Below are 22,286 nucleotides of genomic sequence, written 5' to 3'. Positions count from 1 at the left end.
CATGTTGATACAATTTTCTGTGTTTTTCGCAAGTTTATTTTATCTACTTATTTTAACGAATAAAATTTTAATCAAAATTGGGTATTTTTCTGTCCACACCTATGCAAAAAAAATGAATACCTTAAATAAAAAATAAAAGAAAATAATTCTGTTTCAAATATGTAGCCCCTTATTCATAAAGTTATTGCAAATGCTTCACTTATCACATCATAAACTTAAATATGACTAAGACAGTTTAAAAAAATATTAAATTCAAGGGATATTTTATGAATAAGAGGGTTACGTTTTTTAATTTAAAAATAAAATAGATATAAAAGTATATGATAAAAGCAAATAGAAAAATAATAATTAAAAACAAGCTGGTTTTATAAATACTGTGTTCTCTCGGTACGTTGAAGTAATCTCGGAAACGCCGCGACGCAACGGTACTGCACGACACAATTGACTAAGTCGGTTAATGTGTAGCTGAAAAACAGTAATTCCGATATAAATGTATGCTTCACATAACTTGAATAATATGACAGATATATTTTAAATTTATGCTGCTATCTAAAATCAACAGAATAAAAAACGCAGAATTGCTCCAACTACCACTGTTACAGTTTACTTCAAAAGAATTACAGAGGACGGAGGGACTGACAATTGACATGATTCACATGTTAAAATCCAAACTAATTCCGATTAAACAATGGATAGATCGGATATAGAAACCCGCAGTTTTGTAAATGCTCTTTGCATTTTAAAAGCAATGTTGCAGGACTAAAATAATAATAAGAACAAGTACCCTATTATTTGCTGGTGACCTTGTGCATTGCCTCAGCTATGTAATCGACGTTATTTGAAGAGATGCCAGCTACGGAGATACGCCCGTCCTTGGTCAGGTAAATGTGGAATTCCTTAGTGAGACGCTCAACCTGGAAACAGTTAAAAATAGAAGTAAGTATACTTGTGATTGGGTTATGTAATATGCACTTCAAGTAAACAACTGATAATATATGAGTCGGCTACTGTAAATAGATAAACACACTGTCAAGTTTATGGATGAATCGCATTGGAAATATTAACAGACTTCCCAATAAAGATAGAATTTTTCAAATAGGTTTCAAACAACGGAATGAAGAAGGATGGGCGGTGATGCCACAATGTGGGTAGGTCAGACGCCATCTTCTAGGTCAGCTACAAGTATCTGTCATTGATTATTCGTATTACAAAAAAAAATCGGGTCCTAAAAATGCGTTTATGGACGAAGACAATGAACGCACTCGTCCCACGAACGTCCGCTTTATGGCGCGCTACTTTCTTAGGAGATTTTCCGTACCCCGACGGCACCTCCGCTAGTCATTTTGTTGTCCATGTTTCGGACCCTATTTAAACATTGAAATGTTTTTGCATAGCTACCTCATTGGGCTTGAGTCCAGTGTAGCAGAACATGCCGATCTGGTCAGTAATGTGTTTCCAGTCGTTCTTGTTGCCGTGCTTCTCGATACCAGAGCGCAGACGTTTGCGCATCGTGATGATACGGTCGGCCATGAGTTTGACATCCTCTAACCTGGAACGTTTTGAAAGAGATTTAAGAGAAATAATAAAAACTATACAGGCATATGATAAGTTTGCTATGTTAACTATATGATTCAGTCTGAACTTGAAACTAAGGAAACTTGATCCTTGATCAGTCATATCATGAATTGTACTGTCGTGTTAAGGACGGAGTCCCGTAAGGGTCAATTTCACTGACAACTGCTTTTACTTCTACTTCTTTGAAAATGGAAGCTCATAGTCAATTGTTGCTAGAAAACTGACGTTTAAGTTGTCGATGAACTTGGGAACTAAACGATTTATATAAATCAGTCTATGATTCTTCTTTTGGTGATTTCCCATCGGATGACCCCTTCCGCTGTGGGAACAGCGTGTCAGACTTACTGACCAAAACCCACGTTGTTCCTTTTAGAGCCCTTTATATAGCAAAGTCGCTGTAACTCTTTCGAACCCGCAGACCCATCGCTTCTATAGCTTACCATTCTTTCTTGAGTTCGGGGGAGGTGAGGATTTCTGTGACGAGGCGGGATCCATTGATGGAGGGGTTGGAGTACATGGTGCGGATCATGATCTTGAGCTGGGACATCATGTTGGCGGCAGTGTCGGGGTCCCCACAAAGGAAGGTGAGAGCTCCCACACGCTCTCCGTACAAACCTGGAAGAGTTATTTGGAGTTTTTTGAGTAAAGAGTAAGTAGGTATGTGATTCTATAACATTAATTTTTGACTGTTAATAGGGGATGTTTTCAAAATATACCGGATGATATGGAAGACGCCTTACATTCCCTTAGGAAAAAATATTATGCACAACCCCGATGGGCATAATTTACCTATCATTGCGCATAATTTATTTACCACTGTGCATTATTTAATTTAGGAGCTTGATTTTTCAAAGATCTATTTTATTACATCTATTTTAAATAAAAAGAAAACTTGACTTTTTCTTCAACTTATGTTTTGCCAAATTATGTTATCAGTTTTCATATAAAACTTCCATGGGTACAAATGTCCTTGGCCTCCCATTTATAAAGATAAAGTCGCACGGAATATTTCAAATTATAAGATAACAACAAGAAAACATAATTAGTATCCACTTTAAACCGGATACGCAAATAATATTTTCTGGTTAATAACTCAGAGTAACCCCCACAATGGTCGAGCGAATGACGTAAATAAAACTCGGATAAGATAACAAGGTCAGTTGTAAACAAACGGTTCATCGTTCACAAACACGGGATGACGACACGAGAACTCGACTATACATAGATGTCGATATTACATCGTTTTATTAACGAAATCTAATCAGAATAACAATAACGGGTCATAAAATATGGAGTAGCGACTTCACTTTGCCAATTGAAATTGAACTCCTTTTATTATGCGTCACTTATTGCCGTCTTATCTACTATGTAATCAGCTAATCTATCAATGAACTTCTTAGCGTAGGTATTGCATAACTCCACTACTCTAGTCACCATTATTCGCTAAATATTTGGTTTCTTTCCGACAGCTAATGTGACAAACCCTATAATTCATCAACGTCTTGCAAGTCTTATCGAAAAAGTGAATTCAATTACCATCAGTGCAATTAAAACTCTTCTTTAACTGGTTAAAATTAACAGTGTAGTACGGTAGACTGCACATCAGTGGCAACTGTCATGCACCTTAACTCAATAGTAATTAGTACGATTTTCCTATGAAACTATTACCACTAATCTGAAGTTGACTGTACAAGTTAATTTACAATGACACTATAGTGTATAGCCAAAAAAAAATTCTAAACAGTTTTAGCTTTACATACATGCCGTTTTCTAATATTTCAAATTAATAATAATTTTATCAACTTACCCATGTTCTTAGCAAAACTCTGTGCAAGCATCAGTTGGTGGCCTTCCTTTTCAAAGAGACGTACGGCATAGGCGTCGTTGTCAACGTTGCCGGTGGCAAATCCTTGGTATGCCATGTCAAAGAATGGCAGCAACTTCTTCTCTTTGATAATCTGTCAATTATCCAATTTTATAAGTCATCATCATCCTCCGAGACTTTCCCAACTTCGTTGAGGTCGGCTTCCAATCTAACTGGATTCAGCTGAGTACCAGTGTTGTACAAGGAGCGACTGCCTATCTGACCTCCTCAACCCATTTACCCGGACAAAATTCATATAAAAAAACACCTCACCTTTTGATTTTGAAAGTTTTACTTGAAGGTCCTTTTTCATACTGTTTTTATTTTTGTTAAAGAACTTACCTTCGACAGAGTTTGCCACTCTTCCTTTTTGGGGTCGACACCAGTGGGGTTGTGTGCACAGGCGTGCAGAAGAATGATGGAGCCTTCGGGCATTGACTGCAATTATAATAAAATTACAGTGTTAAAACACTAGAAAACACACCGGCAAAGCCAGAGACTTCTTTGCCTCTTCGGGGGTCCTGGACACTGATTAAAACAGGGGGTGTGGACCTGAAAGGGGTGTGCGGCGAACAAGAAGAGCAAAAACCGCAAGTCCCTATGAATAAAGGGACCTATATACCCGCATCTTCAGCCGCATTATAAAATCCAATTGCATCCAAATCGGTTCGACCGTCTTATCGTGGCATCATCGCAGACAGATAAATATTACGATGCATTTAGGTATAATATTCTACGTATGGATTAGTGCATGTAATCTGTAATATCACCATCAACATAGCCTTTACTATGCCAACAATAATAAGCTTTTGTTACTAATTCAACTACAGTTAGTTTATTCAGGGTCGTTTGGTAGTACTTATACATTGACTGAGTAGTATAAAATTGTTTCACGACTGCGATAAGGCCATGCTTGCCATTGTTTTAGATTTATTGATCCTTTAAAACTGGAAAATTATAATTTTTAGCTGCAAGACATTACGACGGCGCGCGGAGCGCAGGTCTCGCGTTTCTTTTGTACATGCCTATCAGCGCTACAAATTGCTGAAGCAGCTGAAAGAATTAATGTTTATACGCTATGCGGTGCGTAGGAGAGGCAAAGTGCAAATCGACTATTGGATTTCATAAATAGTTGAAAATAAGAATAAACTGTGTGGAGGAAGCGCGGAAAAGACCCACATGCCTACACTAAGGGCTTCAGGAATTTCTATTTCAATTTGTTTGTCTAGTTTTAACATTTTATCGACGCCTTAGAGTGAAAAACTCGTTAGTGCAAGAGATAAATTTTCAGGATAAGGATTAGTATTAGATATTTTTTACGATTACCTTCCAAGAAATACAATAAAAAAATATTGAGAAAAAATGCATTGTCGAGGTTTTCATTCTAAGACGTCGTTATGTCGTCATAATATCATGGTACCATTTACGCGGATGTGATGCTTATGTTAGCAACTATTACATATTAATTATGTATCACGTATGTCTAAGAATTATTATCTACCGAAACAAAAATAAAGGTCAAGGTTACAAACACACTTCGTCATACTTTTGGGGTAATGTAAGCAATCTACCATAATTAGGTTTCAAGTAGGTATATCAAGTGTAATGAATTTGTCTCCAACCGACTTTTTTTTAAAATATCCTATCACTCATATCACGCGAACAACTCGTGAATAGCTTTATCGTTTTATCTTACAAGAACCAGTAAATATTTTTTGTTACGCCCTAACCGGTTATACCTATTAAATACGATAATAGTATTTGAGAATTTACAATAATCGCGCTTTAAGTAGACAAAAGGCAAAGTAAGTACAATTAAGTACCGAATTAAATGTAAAGGAGTAATTTTTTTTATTTATAGCAAATTAGGGCATAAATCGTTTCCCTCGCCTGTCCTATTATTGCTTTGTGGGTGTGTTCCTAACAATATTAGTGGCTTAGTAACTAGTACTAACAGCATCTAATCATAAAATGAAAGTGAAGCATTAGAAATGTTTACACACTATTTAGAAGCCTTGTGATAATTTTAACAGTCTACAATTCTCGTCAAGCGTTACCTTTTCGTGTGGTCTTTCATCAAATATGCTTTGGAAAAGATAAAATACGCAAATCTTTTTTATAGTACTTTTTTGCGCAAACACCTATGCTTGTTAACAATTTAGCATGTACCAAATAACAGATCAAAATAATATAAAAATGTTTGCTTCTATTCCATTCAAACTATTGAGTTTGATAACATACAATATCATAGTGACATAATAAACGCTGATAAGATAAACATAACTTACACAGATATCTTCGCAGGCACCCTGCAGGTTGAAGCCATGCGTCTTGGGGTCATAGTAGCGGTACTTCTTGTGGGGCAGCTTGAGGGTGTTACAGATCTGAGGGTGGTTGCCCCAGGTGGGGGTGGGGAACCACACTTCCTTCACCTGCTCGTAATGCTTTGTAATGAACTCCAGACCTAGTCGGAGGGCTCCAGTACCGGATAATGTCTATGACAAGAAAATTTTGATATCATTAAAAAGCATTGAACTTTAGACTTGCACTAGCATAGTATAACAGCTTAAAAATGCTTGTAAATATCACTAGTGCGAACTCGCGCTTGTGTCTTCATACAATATGAGTAATAATATTTTTAAAAGTTCTTATAAACATTGTATTAAGTTTGAAAACAACTAACCTGTACTGTGCAGTTGGTTTTCTCTTTGAGTGCTAAACTGCATTGTCCGAAGGCCAGTTCAGCCACAGCTTTGGTGTATACTGCCTCCCCAGCAATCGGTGCATACTCGTGGTTCATGCATTTGCTGTAGACCAGCTCTTCTGCCTATGATTTAACACAACAAAAATATTATACAAGTACCTAAGTATGTTGGCAATAACGGAATCAAGCTACAATATTATAACACTGAAGTGTTTTTTTTCATTTGAAAATGCTAATCTCAGGAATTTTTCAGATGTCCCATCCAACGAGTAAGGCTAATGGCTACTTGATACTTTTTGTTCAGGTGCCTGATGTAGTTTCCATGGAAGACGGAAAAAACCGCTGGCAGAAGATAACATAAAATAATTTTAATTTTCTGAGTATTATCTTATAGCATAACTTTCAACTGACATTTCTGTCCTTTGCCAATGCAAACAAAAAAAACTCTCTAAATATAAATTTATCTCAAAGAAGTGTACATGCAGTAAATAAACGTAAATAGATAGATCATTGCAGCAACTATGTAATTAAGTATAATGCATGTTAGATAATACTGACCTTCCTCACTGATGGCAAGATGAAAGGTTTTCCTTCATCGTCTCTGTACGCACCAACACCCAGGTTCACCTTCTTAGGGTGTTTGTCTTTCTTGTAAGCTTCCGTGATGCCCAGGATGACGTCCGGGGGTCCCATAGGAACTTTGCCCCAGAAAGAGCTGCAATATTTATTCATTCATCTATGTCATACAGGTTTGTTAAAGTATGTTTACTGATAGCTATAAACTTTGCAAAAATAAAACTCTGCCCCTAAGACGACCCACTGACCAAACCTACTACCGACATAAATTACCTAAAACCTACTCCTAAGTCCGAACAATCCTGCACCGAAAACTCAAAATCGTTTCAGCCAAACGTGAGATAATGGCGCACAAACATACATACTTACTATGTAGGTTAAAATGAGAACCTTATTTTTTTTAAGTTAGTTAAAAAAAATATTTTTTTCAAACGACTGTCTTGTAAGAATCTTATTAGATACTGTTCCTATATGTAGGTATTCACATGTTGATACTGTGTTAATATTAGCAATATATCGTTTATTTACGTTACACTTGACACTAAATACAAAAAGGATATCAATAAAAATAATAATTAGTTACAACTAAAACGTGGTTTTGAGCGAACATCTAACATTTTACAAGATCATCTATTTTCTTTGCACAAAAACACATGAGTTACGTAAATAACCAGATGCCGGCGAATTGCTCACCTGGCAGCCCTCGAGGCTGCGTAAAACATAGGCACATTGGTATTCCTTGCTAACACTTGAGCCGTCAACGACATAGAGGGAGGCATTTTTAATACTGTCTGACACCAGCTGTGGCTTCTGCACGAGTAAACTAATTAAAGTTCCACCGCAGCAATACCGCTGCGCTTATCTGCCGTTGAGCAAGTGTAGCTGTAGGTGATCACCACGGAAGATTACAAAGTCCCTGAAAAAAATATTTAATTTTTGTCGTCAGCGTTGCTTCTATTTTATTAGCCTTCCAACATGCACACCAGTTCAGGTTTTTTGTCAATTTTGAGTAAGTATCCCAAAGACGCTTAGTATTCTTTCATGAATCTATGCTTATCAGTGATGACGAAAAAAAGAATTTTACCCAGTTCGAAAGGATTTTTTAAAAAGCTGACAACATTATTATTAGCAAACGTCACATTTGCATGTATGTGATGGATATGATGGATATCAATGTCACAAAAGGTCATCATGAATTTTATACAACTTTAAAATTTGCTTTTCGGGAATTCTTTATTATAATGTAGGTACATGACTTGCTCTCCTTCCCGCATCCAGATAAAAGATGCCCACTTATGTCCTTTTTAGGGCTCTAGACATCGATTCTGTAGTTTTGGCTGAAAGCCGGGCAAACACAATCTGGGTTCCTTTTTCATTAATTGATATTTTATTTTAGAGAAAAAATAAGTTTAAACGATAAATCTATCTACAATATTTGAAGAAATAGTTTACCATAATCTTTATCCCATGTACTCCATTGTAGTTTTGTTATTTCTACTATTTTTTTTTTAATTTAAGTTACTCGCGTCACATTTTGGAACCTGAAATTTTGAACTATTTTGAACGGTTTTTAGAATCTCAATCTGTCAGTGTTGACAAATCTGAGAATTAGCCTGGAAGCACACATTCGGTTTCCGGATACGGTTTCCGGATCAGGAATTCAAATTCGGGATTCCGTGAGACTAGCGCACACGATCCGGTTTTTTTTATTCGGAATTTACATGGCCAGGCAGGGGCCCAATTCTCCTAATTTTACTTAAGCGACATACAATTCACGTTCGACTGCGATCCAATCATGACTCGATTACGTGGCATTCCGCTATTTTTTTCTTGTTTAGCGCCAGTAAAAGTGCAAAAGCAATCAATTCGTCCATGATGTCGTGCTTTTAATATGGTTCCTCCTTACGTACTTACTGGGGCCCGATACTCCTAAGCTAAAAATATCAAAATCGAATAGAAATTGAATCGCTACATGATCGCAATAGCAGTTTTAACCATATAATATAAGACCAATTGTATTCCAATGACATTCGATTGGTTTGCGATTGGTCTGCTATTTTGGTCTATACGGTAGTTTGCTCTACAATCATATTGCAATCGTAAATCATTTGCAGACAAAATGATTCATTATTTCCAAGAAAAAATAGCGGAATGCCACATACGCTTCAATCGTAATCGCGGCGTGATTGGATCTCAGACGAATCGAATCGTACGCCGCTAAAGTAAAATTAGGAGAATCGGGCCCCTGGGCTACCTTGATTCTGAATGAAAATTTCCGTATGTGTGCGGTGCGGCGGCCGAACCAAATTTTTCGTTAGCGCTGCGTTCGGAATAACGTCATTAGGTTTTTTCCGTTCTGAGTACCCGAACGCACGGAGAAAATTTAAAACCGAATGTCAGGTTTTTTTCCGTCCGGAAAAAGTAAGAACGTGTGCGCTCTTGTGAACATTTTGTACGAAATAAGAGCATTTCGGTTTCCGAATCAGAATTCTTGATCAGGAAACCGAATGTGTGCGTCCGGTCTAAGGTGCCTGACTGACTGACATCAGTCAGATTCGTCGTCACTGTTGTTGACTGCAAAAAAGGTTGTAGTCAATTCATTACTTGCGGATCTTTTTAGTTTAGCATACTTACAACTTCTCTTAGGGGATCTATAACACAAAATGTTTGTACCTGTAAGTCGCACGGTGGGCGGGCCACAAAAATTGTGCATGGCACAAACTTGCACTCTGTATAGTAAATAGGGCCCTTGCGTTTGACTATATTACAATATCAATATTTCGCCAGAAAAATCAAATGTACAAAGGTGGTATATGTTTTATCTTCTGATGAAAGAACATAGAAGAATATGTTCCTCGATGGTCCATCTTCTGAGGTTTCATCATACTGCTAGTAGGTATTAATGCATGTGGCAACTGCGTAGAACGGATTGCGTAGATAGAAAGGGGTGTATTCTAAAATACACGTACACGTTTATTATTATTTTGCAATCAACTGTCAATTGCAAAAATAGTTTTTTTTATGAAATAAATAAATATTAAGTAATTGTTTAGAAATCTGGACTCAATAAAAATGTTTAAATAGGCTGACCCAATATTATAACTTAACTTCCACTGAATTTGCATACTACCACACATTCTACAGAATAGCCCTCTAAACTTGACTGTCAAAATTATTATGACGTTTTCTTTTCGCAGAAAGAATTAGTGTCGAATAATCGTGTTTATTTAGTAATTCTACTTTAAAACAATTGAAATATGGCTGCTGAAATCAAGCCTGCACCAAGGACACCCAACGATAGGTTCTCTACTACAAAAAAACCTGCCCTTCTAAGCAAATTGGAAGGCTGTACCGACGATGTAAATGCAGCGGTCGTTATACCTGGCGAGGACGGTGTAATTAGCGTTTGTGATGATAAGTAAGAGTTCTGACTCATATTTTGTCCATTGTTTGATAACAAGACTCTATTATCTGTTTTATTTTGTGAAAAACATGTTCACTTTGTACCCTCCTAGAACTGTCAACGTATTCGAAATCACCCCCTACGTGGGCTGTATATACCATCTATATGTATTTTAATTAATCAACTAATTGCTGGCTACCGTATTTATGTTGATCATCTAGATATTTTTTTCAGTATCATTGTAATTGACATGAAGGCTAAACTAAATGTGTTATAGTTTAATATTGTGTATTGTAAATGGCAGTTGCTAAACATATTGTATTTTTAAAATTAAATATGATGCAATTTGAAAGATTATCAAACTTTTATATCTAACAATCTGTTATAAGTGTCCACAAGGTTCAAACAATATTTTTCTGAATTTTGGTAGGAGTGTTTCCTAAAAATGTTTTCTAATAAAAATGATTACTAAATAATAATCAATAAACTATTGTTCCTACAGTTATAATAACATAATTGACCTCATTGTCAATATGGCTCATCCCATCTTGTAATGCCTAGGAAATTCATTAGGTTATTTAGCATTTACAGTAACAGTAACCATATCTGTACAGCAATATCGAATCTAAGATTGTAATTGCAATTTTATTTATAACTGTTTTCTCACAGTTTCACATCTTCTTGTACAGGGATAAAATATAGCCTATGTTTATTAGATATGTGTAGATTTCTGTCAGTAACTCAAGTTTGTTTGTGTATTTGTTCAGTTCCTATAATATATACATGTCTGTAAGAGATCACTTTTAGCGATAAGACCGCCCCTTGTGTACCAAAAAATTGAGTTTGTTTTTTGATGTGAAATATGTCTATCCATCTAGTATGCATAGGTCAATTTGATTGATTGATCTCTAACAAATGACCTATATTGTCTACAGCTATGTTTACCTAACACAGTATAGTATTAGAACACCGCTGTAAGTTGATACTTGACAACTACACCTACTTATTGGAACAGCTGAATGGCCTCGTGTGTTCCAAACCAGTTTTTGTTTATCATGTTGATCAACACATTTCTAATGAATATTTAACACTGTCCGAAAACATCTTGTATAATATTTAAACAATGTTGTCAAGTTCTAAATTGAATATTCCATCAATTTTGTGTCTTTGCCTAAGCTGTCCCACTGCTGGGCAAAAGCCTCCCCAATATTTTTCCATTCTTCCCTGTCAGAAGCACACTGTGGCCAATCAGAGAGGAATGAGTCCAAATCTTGTCAGTGCTTCTGTGGTCCTGCTAACTAATTCATATTTAATAATTGCAGAACAGTGCGAGTATGGCTAAAACGTGACTCAGGGCAATACTGGCCATCTATTTGCCAGTATATGCCATCAGGGTGCACTTCCATGTTCTACACGCCAGAGACAAGGCAACTCTTTATTGGCCAGGAGAACGGAACAGTCTCCGAGTTCACATTGGCAACAGATTGTAATAGGATAAATCCTGTGAGTATTTATGACTTTATCTCTCTAGGTTTTTTGTTAATCAGTTGTTATCTTCCAAAAGTTAACTACTAAGTACCTTTTGATCCTGTGGGAACAAGAATTTAAACGGGTAATGTTATTTTGATTTCGTATTAGCAATTAATAGTTCTGTGGTACATAAATATTTTATCAAGTATCAGTAAATTTATTGATAACACAGTTCTCTGTGTTCAACTTCCATTAGCCATGCATTTTTCCTTATCATATATTTTATATAAATACTAAAGTTAATTGCCTCATCCACCTTTGAATACAAACTCCTTTTTAACTTTTTTAAACCACAGATTGTAAATTTATTGATTGCTAGTTTTTTGGTTCAGCCAACCGGAATAATATGATTTGGCAGTTGATTTAATTAGGCTAACAGATAATGTGAAAGTGTTCTTATAACATGTTTGACCTTGTCTTTGTTGTATTGTCCTCTAAATAAATGTTTGTTTATGTTTATGTAAATGCTATCTTTGTTGCCATTTGCATTTTGTGAAGGGCAATTTTCTTTTCACTGGCTTTTGTCTGCCTGTAGATTAGGTATTTTAATTTTCAAATATACTGTGCCATAATATAACTACATGGCGCTTTTAAATATTAGCGCACAGTTAAAAATATATAGATATTCATAAAACCGACTATCACAAATCTGTATTTTTTGAGTACCATTTAGAGAATGTAGGCACACATTATACTATGTATAAACTTTGTTTTGTTGATTTTTTGTTCTCCTATCTGTAAATTGCACTATGGTCAGGTTGATAGGTCATAAACCAAAAAAGACTACAATAGAAACTTTTTGCAGGCTCGCGAGTATTTAGCGCACACAGCTCGCGTGACTGCCGTGAACTTCTCTCTGAGTTGCGAGTGGGTTCTCTCTGTGAGTCGAGACAAGTTGTTCGCCTACCATTGCAGTGAGACTGGCAGGAGGATCGGTGGTTACTCCTTCGAAGCATGGTGTACGTCGTTGCAGTATCCTTTTAACAAAATATAATAGTTTACATACAAATGTGGGTATAATAGGGTTGCATAGTTAATTATTGAACAATATCTGAAAGTATTTTTTTGGAATTGTTTAATTCCATTCACATTTTTTTCATCCATTTTACTACTGCAAATCTAATTAAACTTTGACTCCATACTAATCATATTAATTGAAACTACTTCAGATGTCGACCTCCAAAATTATCCATGCAGTTTAAAAAATGCTCCAGTAATTATGGCATTGTACTGTATACAGTACACCTATCAATAAACCGTTTAATCAGAATTAGTGATAAGAATTTAACAGGAGTTTTATCAGCACAAATGAGTTTCCTGAACGGATCCCGTCAGATTCGACTCCCAGTCGAAATACGCTTTTGTTGGCGACTACAGCGGCCAGATAACGATGCTGAAGTTAGATAACAATGGTGCCACGCTTGTTACTACGCTCAAGGGTCACACTGGGTAAGTTTAGTGTTTAACCGACTTTACAAAAAAGGAGTAGATTGATTTTTGTATGGTTTTATTTTTTGATTGATTGATTTTTTTATCATGGACACTGGATCTGTTTGGAGTGTGTTGAAAGGGATGGAGCCGTATAGAATTTTTTCCATGGGTAGATACCAATGAAAACATGATTACCGCAGATGTTTTGTTAGGTTGGAAATGCAGCTGAAAATATTCTCATTTAGTAGGGTTTCAATGAGAATCATTGCAGATGACGCGTATAACTTATGATCACTTGTGCTAACGTTTGTCATTTATACACCATAATATATTATACCTGGTATCGATTTTTTTTTGGGTGCTATAATTTCATATTTTTTGAAGTGAAGAAGGTACCTTCTTTAAATATTTTTTTCGATTTCAATTTAAAATTTTCTTGACTTAGCTTTCTTAGTTTGTTGGTGTTATTTTCAGATCCGTAAGAGTACTGAACTGGGCCCCTCTGCCTCAGCTGTTATTCAGCGGGTCATTTGACCAGACGATAATAGTGTGGGACATAGGAGGTCAAAAGGGCACAGCTTACGAACTACAGGGCCACAGGTAAATACTTGCGTTTTGTTGTATTAAGTGTATTTTATTTGGATGATATTGTGTGTTCCCACAGATAAAGACTAAAATTGTATAAAATATTGTTCCAAGATGCAGTTAGAGAAAGTACTATAGTGTTTGCATGCAAGTAGCTTCTTACAAACTTCATATAACTCGATATAGAGTGCTAACTTTCTCTTGCAGTTTTGCCTCACTCTCTAAAAATGTACCAACTACATCTTTAATACAACATTATATGCCTATTCTGTTTTTTTAAACCTTTTGAACACAACCAAGATAGAGGCTGATAGAATTTTATATTCCCATTTAGAATTAAATCTCAACCAATTTCAAGTATCAAGAATTTTATTTCTAATCTGTTTCCATTACCATCTTTCAGCAACAAAGTAACAGGTCTATGGTACGTGGGCAGCTGCGAGCGTCTGATCTCAGCGGGCGAGGACGGCGCCCTCGGCGTGTGGGAGATGGGGGTGAGACGCCGCGAGACACCCGCCTGGAAGGAGTCCGACCTCTGCCAGATATGCCGAGCTCCCTTTATATGGAACGTTAGGGCTATGATGGAGAAGAAGCAGCTTGGTGAGTGGTGTTTCGTGGTTGGTGAATAATATCGATTTTTATTCTGACTAATCACTCCTAGGGGTGAACAAAGTGGATTTGTATAATCTGTAAACTTTAAAGAACATTTTTCGTCGATTGCCAAGAAGGGGAATGTTTTTGACCGAAGTTTTTCCGAAAATTAAAAGTCAGTCAGCATGGTCATAAAGACCCAGAGCTCTCCTTGTCCCTGGTGATCATAAATACTCCTTGTCCCAGGATGATGATGATGTTATATGACAGCTTCCATGGGTAGTCCGATAGATGTTCTTTCTATTCCCAGTCTTACAATGATATATCCTTGTCTCCCCAGGTCTCCGGCAGCACCACTGCCGCTGGTGCGGCGCGGCGGTGTGCGCGGCGTGCTCGCCGCACCGGCTGCCGCTGCCCGTCATGGGCTTCGAGTTCCCGCAGCGCGTCTGCACCGCCTGCTACGACACGCTGCGCCATGAACCGTGAGTTTATGTCTTAACATTTCTTAAATGCGAAGTGATTTTAACTCTTTTGAAAAGCATGGATGTGAGGTAGAGAATGATGAGGGGTATGTAATAGGAATTTTAGAGGAGGGTCTTGGAGCAGTTCTATCGTCCGAGAAGTAGGTCAAATTGACCAGAAAAGCTGGTATCTTTCTCGAAGCTTTTTGAAAACAGTCGGAAATATGGTGTAGTGTGACCCTTTAGGTGGATACATCCGTTTTTCGTTGCGGGATGTATATGTCAAGACTACATGCAAATATTTCGGCTCATCTGAGACAGAAATCTAACTGATATGACATGTTTTTTTCAAAAAACTTTGTTATTCGAATCTAACCTCTATCTCCCTAACATTACAGTCGCGAATCGCTCGCGTCGTTCCACGACATGAAGCACGCGGTATCGTCGCTGTACATGGACGAGGCGACGGGCCGCATGTGCACGGCCGGCAAGGACCGCGTCATCAAGGTGTGGGACGTGGGCGTGCTGCTCGCGCCCGCGCCGCGCCCCTCCGCCGCCGACCAGTAGCCGCATGTATGTGTCCAGCTTTATTATAACAGTTCGATTTTCAAATTGAAACGGTTTCTTTTTTTTATTAATCACTCTTCTTTTTTTATTCTAAAATTTTCAATTTGAATTCGGAATCAATAAAAGACAATCGATTCTTTTTTTGAGTATTAAATATTTTATGTTATTGAGCTTCTTATATTGGAAGAGAAATCAAAATGAAATTATAGATTGAACTTCATCGGGCTGTTCGCGTTAATGTTAATCTTTATAGTCGTTATAATATTATTATTTAATGTGTATCTAATATATTTGTTGTTGATAGTCCAACGAAAGTTTTGCTTTCTGTCACTTGTCGTGAGGTAAGACTGAGACTTTCCTTTCTGAAGTGTGTCGTTTATTATGGATAGTAAATACTAAATATATTTGTGTCATCATATTATTATATAAATAATAAAAAATGAGACGGAGATCTCAAAACTATTTTATATGTGTGTGATCAAAAATAATAATCTTTCTATATAATCTGAAACTTTCACACATTGAGTGTACATAAGTCTGTCAATTGCTTTGAATTTCATGCATTAGTTATCTATCATCTTCTATGAAAGTTCACAGTCAATCATTTGATATATTTCATTTATATGTCTAGAATAAAATGTGGAACCAACGTTCTCGTGGGCGAATGTTGTGTGCGAAATAAGTGAGTTAATGAATTGTGTTCACGATATGGTCTGCAAGTGTGGTAACATCATTGTTGCACGGTAGGGCCCGTTTACTCTGCAGCCTCCCAAACGGCGTTCTATACACTGCGAATTTTGCTAGCGAAACGAAGGGTATTCATAACTCATGCGCATTTGTATATCAATAATTTGCATTGTATAACCAGCCTAAATAGACTTAAAACAGATAATAAAGAGTCTATATATATAATTATGATTATTTCGTTGCTATGGAAACGGGCTGCTACCAAAACACCCACATAACCTATCTTTATTTACTCAGACTTTCAAATATTTCAAAAGCATGTTTAGAGCTGCTCTAGTCCAGAATTATTTAAGCTTCGTAGAATCAAGCCGCGTTTAGTGGTGACAACGAATCATATAGCATTAGGTATTATATCGATAAAAAGTTTCATAAAATCATCTTTCATTTTCTTTAATGCAGCTCAAATAGACTAACGTTTGATATAGTTTTGCCTAAATAAAGCTTAGCTTATGTGGGTGTTTCAACGTGTGACAATAGATCTCAGTTTTCATCAAGGGTATTTACTTTCATTATCGATATAGAAGTCTCTTAGAGCCTCAACTGACTGCAGATTAAAGTTTCCGCCGATTATATTATCGTTATATATACCTTTGGTGAAAACTCTATATAATATTGTTAGCGTTCATACGAGTACTGTGTTAAACGTTTAGATATTACACTACAGTTGATATGTATGGTATTAAAATATTATTTACTTTTTTAATTTCGATAAATTATAATTCCAATGTATTCTATTTTCTATTCCAACTTGGCATTGCTAAACAGAGTTATTTGTATTTTAAATAAATTTTCTTAATCATAAACATTATTTTAACTTATTATATTTGATATTGTGACATAATTATTGTAACGGAGTAAAATTTAAATTGTATTTCTTAAGAATAGTTTTGGTTTAATATATTTCATAAATATATTTTCATAAATTGAGCTAATTGCATTACTTCTACTAAGTACTTTACAATGTACGGAGATCGTTTTGATAGTTCGTACAATACTTATTTGATTAACACTATTGAATCTGACAATAAATATGTTATATGATCTACCCCTATAAAATAGTGATGTGCACTGTCATCATTTATCGACACTATTGTTACATAGAAGAAACCTATCGATCTAATCGGGAATTTAATGGAAAGGTGCTTTTACGTCAAGTCACCCTGTATAGGTATGTTGTCAGTTATTTAATGTTGTCAACGAACAAATATAGTCTTCTCAGCTTAGTGCTCCGCTTTCGAAAGCACCGATTGGCCGCGCCCGTCATTACCAAGTAACTGTTGGTATCATATAACTTTTCATTTTGAAACAAGCAAGTCTTGACATTTTCGGCGTGGACCAATTGAACTTTTATAAAATAAAAAAAATAATCCTTGTATAAACTTAGGTAATCTATCGTAAAGTGTGTCCGAGTAGGTCAGAAAATTGTTTAAAGTTCTGTAATTGAGTGTTGTATAAAAATGTATAAAACAAATTTAGAGGTATCAGCCGGTGCCTGGGGGTGTGGAGACAGTTGAACAAGGACATAAGGCATTGTTTAGATCAAACGTATTGTCGGCTTCTGACTGTAGGCGCGTGTTACGAAGTTTGTCGCTTTTCCATGTATTCACCAAATCCACTAGACGCTATTCCGTAGTGTGAGGTCGCTGACTCTCAGTGGAGCATACTTACAGTCGACGGCGTATACTACGCTTATTGTGAATGATGCCTAAGCGTCCCTTTTCCGCGTAGGTGAAATCGTTAATCACTCAGTTTAGGCACCGGCTTATAAATAACATACACAAAAATATAAATTAAAAACATTTATTAAATACGTAACATATTATGCTATGTAAATTATTTAGACATGCTTCATAGTTATGAATAATGCCAAAATTGTTTAGAATGTATTTAACAGTTCTAACGAAAATTGCACGTTTACAATACCTATATTCAACTATTTTTTATTATTTATAATTATCTTTTTTACTGTAATGATAACATTTGTCATACTCAAGGGCTTTGCATTATTCTAACTAAACTAATGTGGAATTATACTACATGTGTCTACCTACTTCAATGTGACAAGTATTATCATGAACTGGTTTGTAAAGATTCGCTTATAATTTTTGTTAATTTAAGGTCGAGGATATATTATCTATATTAATATAAATAAATAAATTAACTATTCTTTTATGTCGTTAAAAGAGATTTTATTTTTCTATTCATGGAGCTTACTATTCATTTGTAAAGTAATACTGTAAGATATAGTCAATGTGTAATTACTATTAGAAGTAATTAGGTCGCTTGGAAGTTTCTATGCCAATAAACAGTAAGAAGTAATCGTGTCTTATTCTGATATAGGAGGTATAGAGGTAGATGCGTGGTACGGGCGTCGAGTCGCGGAGCGCTGCACTAACCGAGTAGCGTTCCTGGGTGAGGGTTCACAGCCTCGAAATAAATAAAGCGTTCAGGTACATGTGAGTGTGTCCAGCGTGTGCACCCGGGAGCTCAGCCGGGGCACGAGTGCTGCGCGCGCGGCACGCACAGCTGTCCGTTGAACAGCTGCCCCGCGCCGCACGACAGCGCCGTCCTCACGCCGCCCACGCAGAAGTAGTAGCGCCGGCAGCCCGACCCCGCCTGCACGAAGAACCCGTCGCGTGCGCAGCCCTCCGCCTCCGCGACCGCGCCGCCGCACTGCGCCCGCGAGCCCCGCACGCACGCCCGCCCGTCGAACACCTTGCCGCCCAGGCACGACAGCGTCACCAGCCGGTCCCCGTGCTCGCAGTAGAAATACCTGCAATACGTACACATGGTTTTATTTTTATTGGTTAAACTCTCTAAGCGATTTTATATTATGCCAACTAGTAATAGAAAAACAGGTACCTTCGACATCCTGACTCGATCTCTGCGTGGTAACCGTTCGAGAGACCTTCGCATGAGTAGTCCTCACGCACGCACAGTTCAGGCCGTGCTGGCACGCAAGAGTCACCGTCGAACACGCGTCCCACTGGGCACGCGTAGACGGCCTTCTCGCCTCGCACGCACTCGTAGTACCCGCGGCAGCCGGAGTCGGCAGCGCGGTACCGCCCGTCCGGCCGGCCGTAGCAGGATTCTCGCTCCAGGCTAGGGCATAAGTAACGTGACTCCGGTGAACACCGCACTCCATCATACACCTGCCCTGGAGGACACTCCAGCATCGTACGGAAACGGCCTTCACAGTGAAAGTATCTCGTACAGTTAGACTCGAGGTCTTGATATGTACCACTAGGGAGTCCCTCACAGTCGGCTGAAACTGCTGGTCCGTCGCATAAAAATGTATCAGAAGGCGCACATCCGGTACCGTCGAAAACTAATCCCGGTGCACACGTACCACGCTTTATAACTCGCTCCCGCCGACATTCGAACCAGGATTTGCAGTCGTGCCAGTCGCGATGCAGTCCATCGTGCCTGTTGAAGCAAGGGCTAAGCGCAGGCGGCGGGCACACTGTATGAGCGGCCGGCTCGCATGCACCATCCGAGAACAGTAGGCCCGGTTCGCACACTCCCCGGCGTATCACTCGGTTGGCTTCACACACAAAATACTCGCGGCAGCTGGTAGTGCGGTCTGCATAGGCTCCATCAGGCGTGTCGCGGCACAAGGATGAACAAGCTTCGTCTGAGCAAAAGTCTGCGTCACCAGCCGGCAACGGCACGGCGGCGGCGCGGGGTGGTGGACATGAAGATGAACACGCCGCGCCGCACGACGACACCGTACGAAGTTCACTGCCACGACAGTGTAGTATGCGGCGACAGTCCTGAGAGACATCAGGATAGTCGCCGTCCGGTAGACCGGCACACACCGGCTCGAAGCATGTGCCAGCACCACGCGTGCACGCTTGGTGTTCGAGGTCGAACCATGCTCCCGTAGGGCAGGAGCGCTCTATGGCCGTGCCGTTTTCACATCGGTAGTACTGACGGCAAGCAGTGCCCGGACTGGCATACCCGAGCGTATCGTTAGGCGCGCACTCCCGGCGGATGCAGGGCCGGCGCTCGCGGGGAACACACGCAGCTTCGGCTTCACTGAACACTCGACCCTCAGGGCACGAATACCGACCGGTCACTTCACCACTGCTGCACCGCACATATTTTTGACAATCTGAGTCATAGTCTGTGTGAAAACCGTCTCTGTGGCACTCAAAACCCTGAACACCTGAAAAAAAATGAAATAAAATATTAATTATCATCATCCTTCTTTCATAATCAAGTCCTAATGAACCTCAAGGAAATGTATAGGTAGCTTCGTGCAGTAGATCGCTGAGAGAAAATAAATTGACAGGGGATGTTATTCGTTTTTTTTATTAAGTGATAATCAGTATAAAATAAAACAGTGAGCCAATGTTCAGTCGATGGTGGATTTGTGAAGGTATGAAGTAACAGTACTCACTGGCGATCCTCGCGAAGACGGAGATCGCGGCGAGCGCGCTGAGCGCGGTGGCGAGGCGCGGACAGACGGGCGCGCGCGCAGACATGTCGGCTGCGACTGCGGCGGCGCAGGCCCTCGCGCGACGCTAGGGTTCCTTGACATTCGCACGCCCCCGCCGTAACTTGATCCCTGCGGTGGCCCGGATGCAGCCTCCGAGTTAACAATCTAGACACGCCTTGTTTATCGAACGCCTGATGCTCGAGTGAAAATGACCCGGCGATGAAGCTCGCTGGCCGTGAACTTTGTCTTCTTATGTAACGACAATGAGAAATATTCGATGAATGAACCTAAACCACAAAGGACACATTAGCGCATTTTATGTTAGTTACAGTCTTGGTTATTTGTGGAGCCATTGCAAATATCAGCATTGTTTTTCGGTCAAGTATTTTAAAACACACTGTGATGCGAATTTAAATATCGGAACATAAATTACTCGAAGGACACCTCTACTACATGACCTTCTACAATGTTTTGCTTTCAATGTCATAAATCTTGTCTTCCATTTATAAGATGGACGAATGAATTGCTGCTATTCTGCCGTTGTACCCGTGGGAAAATATTATAAAAACACCTCAGCAAAAACATGCATAGATCGTGTCGAAACGTATTTAATACTCGGTAGTGAGCCGGAATCTCCGAGAATCCGCATAGGCATACGAATGATATTCTATTGACATACATAGATTGCATGATAATGATATAGCATAAATATTTGCGTTCGGTATTGTAGTAATGGGTTGATTGGAGAACTGAGTTCAAGCTCCAGGTAAATTCAGAAGAAAATATTTATAAGATAAACTAGGCATAGCTAAAACGACTAAATCTTGGCAAGTTCCTGTTTAAATGGATTGACAAAAAGTTGTAAATCTTCCACTGCGTGAAATTCTCAATGCATTAAGTCTAAGAATAATGCGTTAGACCGAAGAATTTGAGATTGCATTGAAGTCAATGTCTTGTGTAAAATTGCTGTCGTCATGCGGACAGTCCATTACAAGGGCAAAATCGCATTACTCATTGACATTGTTCAAAGTGCGATCCTTTCTGAAGATGGCATTATAATTTTTCTAAGAAAGACACTGACCATTCAAATGCTAAAGAGACGTGTTTACGTAGATGTCATCATCTTAAATCTATCTACTTGATGTATCATGTATTGGTCCATTTCTGGACATATCTACCTCCATAGAACTCTCTGGATATGGCTCGTATTAGGGATAACTTGATAGAAACAAAACCATTTATCCCAACGACATTTAAAAATGAAGGGGGGAATTGCTAGGTTCCCACACTAGTGATGTCCGTGTTAAAATAGTTTCTAAGCTACGTTCTGCCATTAGATTAAAGCTTCGTGGTAACATGAGACCTGAGATAACACGGAGGAATGGCAAGAATGCGAGTGATGCGTGAGTCCGTCTCTCGGCCGCAGCGGGGGGCGCATTCCTCCATGCTACGAGATCTTACGCAGCCAGTACGGCACGTGGCAGAGATGAGCAAGTCGTGACTCGAAACTGTGCGGTTCCGTTAACGAATTACCTACCTGGGTATAGGTAGGTAGTAAGGGTATGGTGGATAAGTAACACATTATCATCTACATTCATATGACCGAACCAAGATTCGAAAAAGAGTTGCAAATCAACTGAAAAACGTTAGTTTCACAGTGGTGATTGACAGCGTCGTCCTTTGATTTTCTAAAATAGAAATTAGGATAGAATATTTTTCCAGGGGTTTCCAGAAGAGCAATATTTTAAGCAAGAGCAATACTGGTACAAGAATCCAATTTATGAACTGCTAGTGCAGTCCATACCCTAATC

General features: G+C 38.5%; 3 protein-coding genes across 3 annotated transcripts; 1 reads left to right on the top strand and 2 right to left on the bottom strand.

Annotated features, from left to right (window-relative positions):
• Window positions 1-146: 146 nt before the first annotated feature.
• On the bottom strand, window positions 147-8,278 carry Got2 (Glutamate oxaloacetate transaminase 2). Its single transcript, XM_021330285.3, has 11 exons — window positions 8,172-8,278; window positions 7,413-7,635; window positions 6,702-6,858; window positions 6,123-6,266; window positions 5,728-5,934; window positions 3,782-3,877; window positions 3,383-3,533; window positions 2,016-2,190; window positions 1,399-1,549; window positions 785-914; window positions 147-465 (listed from the first exon to the last, which is right to left on the bottom strand). Exons 2-10 carry the CDS (start codon window positions 7,496-7,498, stop codon window positions 789-791), a joined length of 1,293 nt encoding a protein of 430 aa, XP_021185960.1. The 5' UTR covers window positions 7,499-7,635; window positions 8,172-8,278; the 3' UTR covers window positions 147-465; window positions 785-788.
• Window positions 8,279-9,867: 1,589 nt separating this feature from the next.
• Window positions 9,868-18,353, top strand: LOC110373073 (WD repeat and FYVE domain-containing protein 2). The gene is made up of 8 exons (XM_021330193.3): window positions 9,868-10,137; window positions 11,445-11,625; window positions 12,458-12,624; window positions 12,988-13,101; window positions 13,558-13,683; window positions 14,072-14,268; window positions 14,600-14,741; window positions 15,119-18,353. The coding sequence occupies exons 1-8, from the start codon at window positions 9,977-9,979 to the stop codon at window positions 15,285-15,287; spliced, it is 1,257 nt and encodes a 418-aa protein (XP_021185868.1). The 5' UTR covers window positions 9,868-9,976; the 3' UTR covers window positions 15,288-18,353.
• Window positions 17,819-21,209, bottom strand: LOC110373072 (peritrophin-48). The gene is made up of 3 exons (XM_021330192.3): window positions 20,437-21,209; window positions 18,897-20,202; window positions 17,819-18,807 (listed from the first exon to the last, which is right to left on the bottom strand). Exons 1-3 carry the CDS (start codon window positions 20,519-20,521, stop codon window positions 18,522-18,524), a joined length of 1,677 nt encoding a protein of 558 aa, XP_021185867.3. The 5' UTR covers window positions 20,522-21,209; the 3' UTR covers window positions 17,819-18,521.
• Between the last annotated feature and the right edge of the window lie 1,077 nt (window positions 21,210-22,286).

This window comes from Helicoverpa armigera, chromosome 6 (assembly GCF_030705265.1).
Source record: "Helicoverpa armigera isolate CAAS_96S chromosome 6, ASM3070526v1, whole genome shotgun sequence".
NCBI classification, from domain to species: domain Eukaryota; kingdom Metazoa; phylum Arthropoda; class Insecta; order Lepidoptera; family Noctuidae; genus Helicoverpa; species Helicoverpa armigera.
This window is presented reverse-complemented; position numbering and strand designations above follow the sequence as displayed.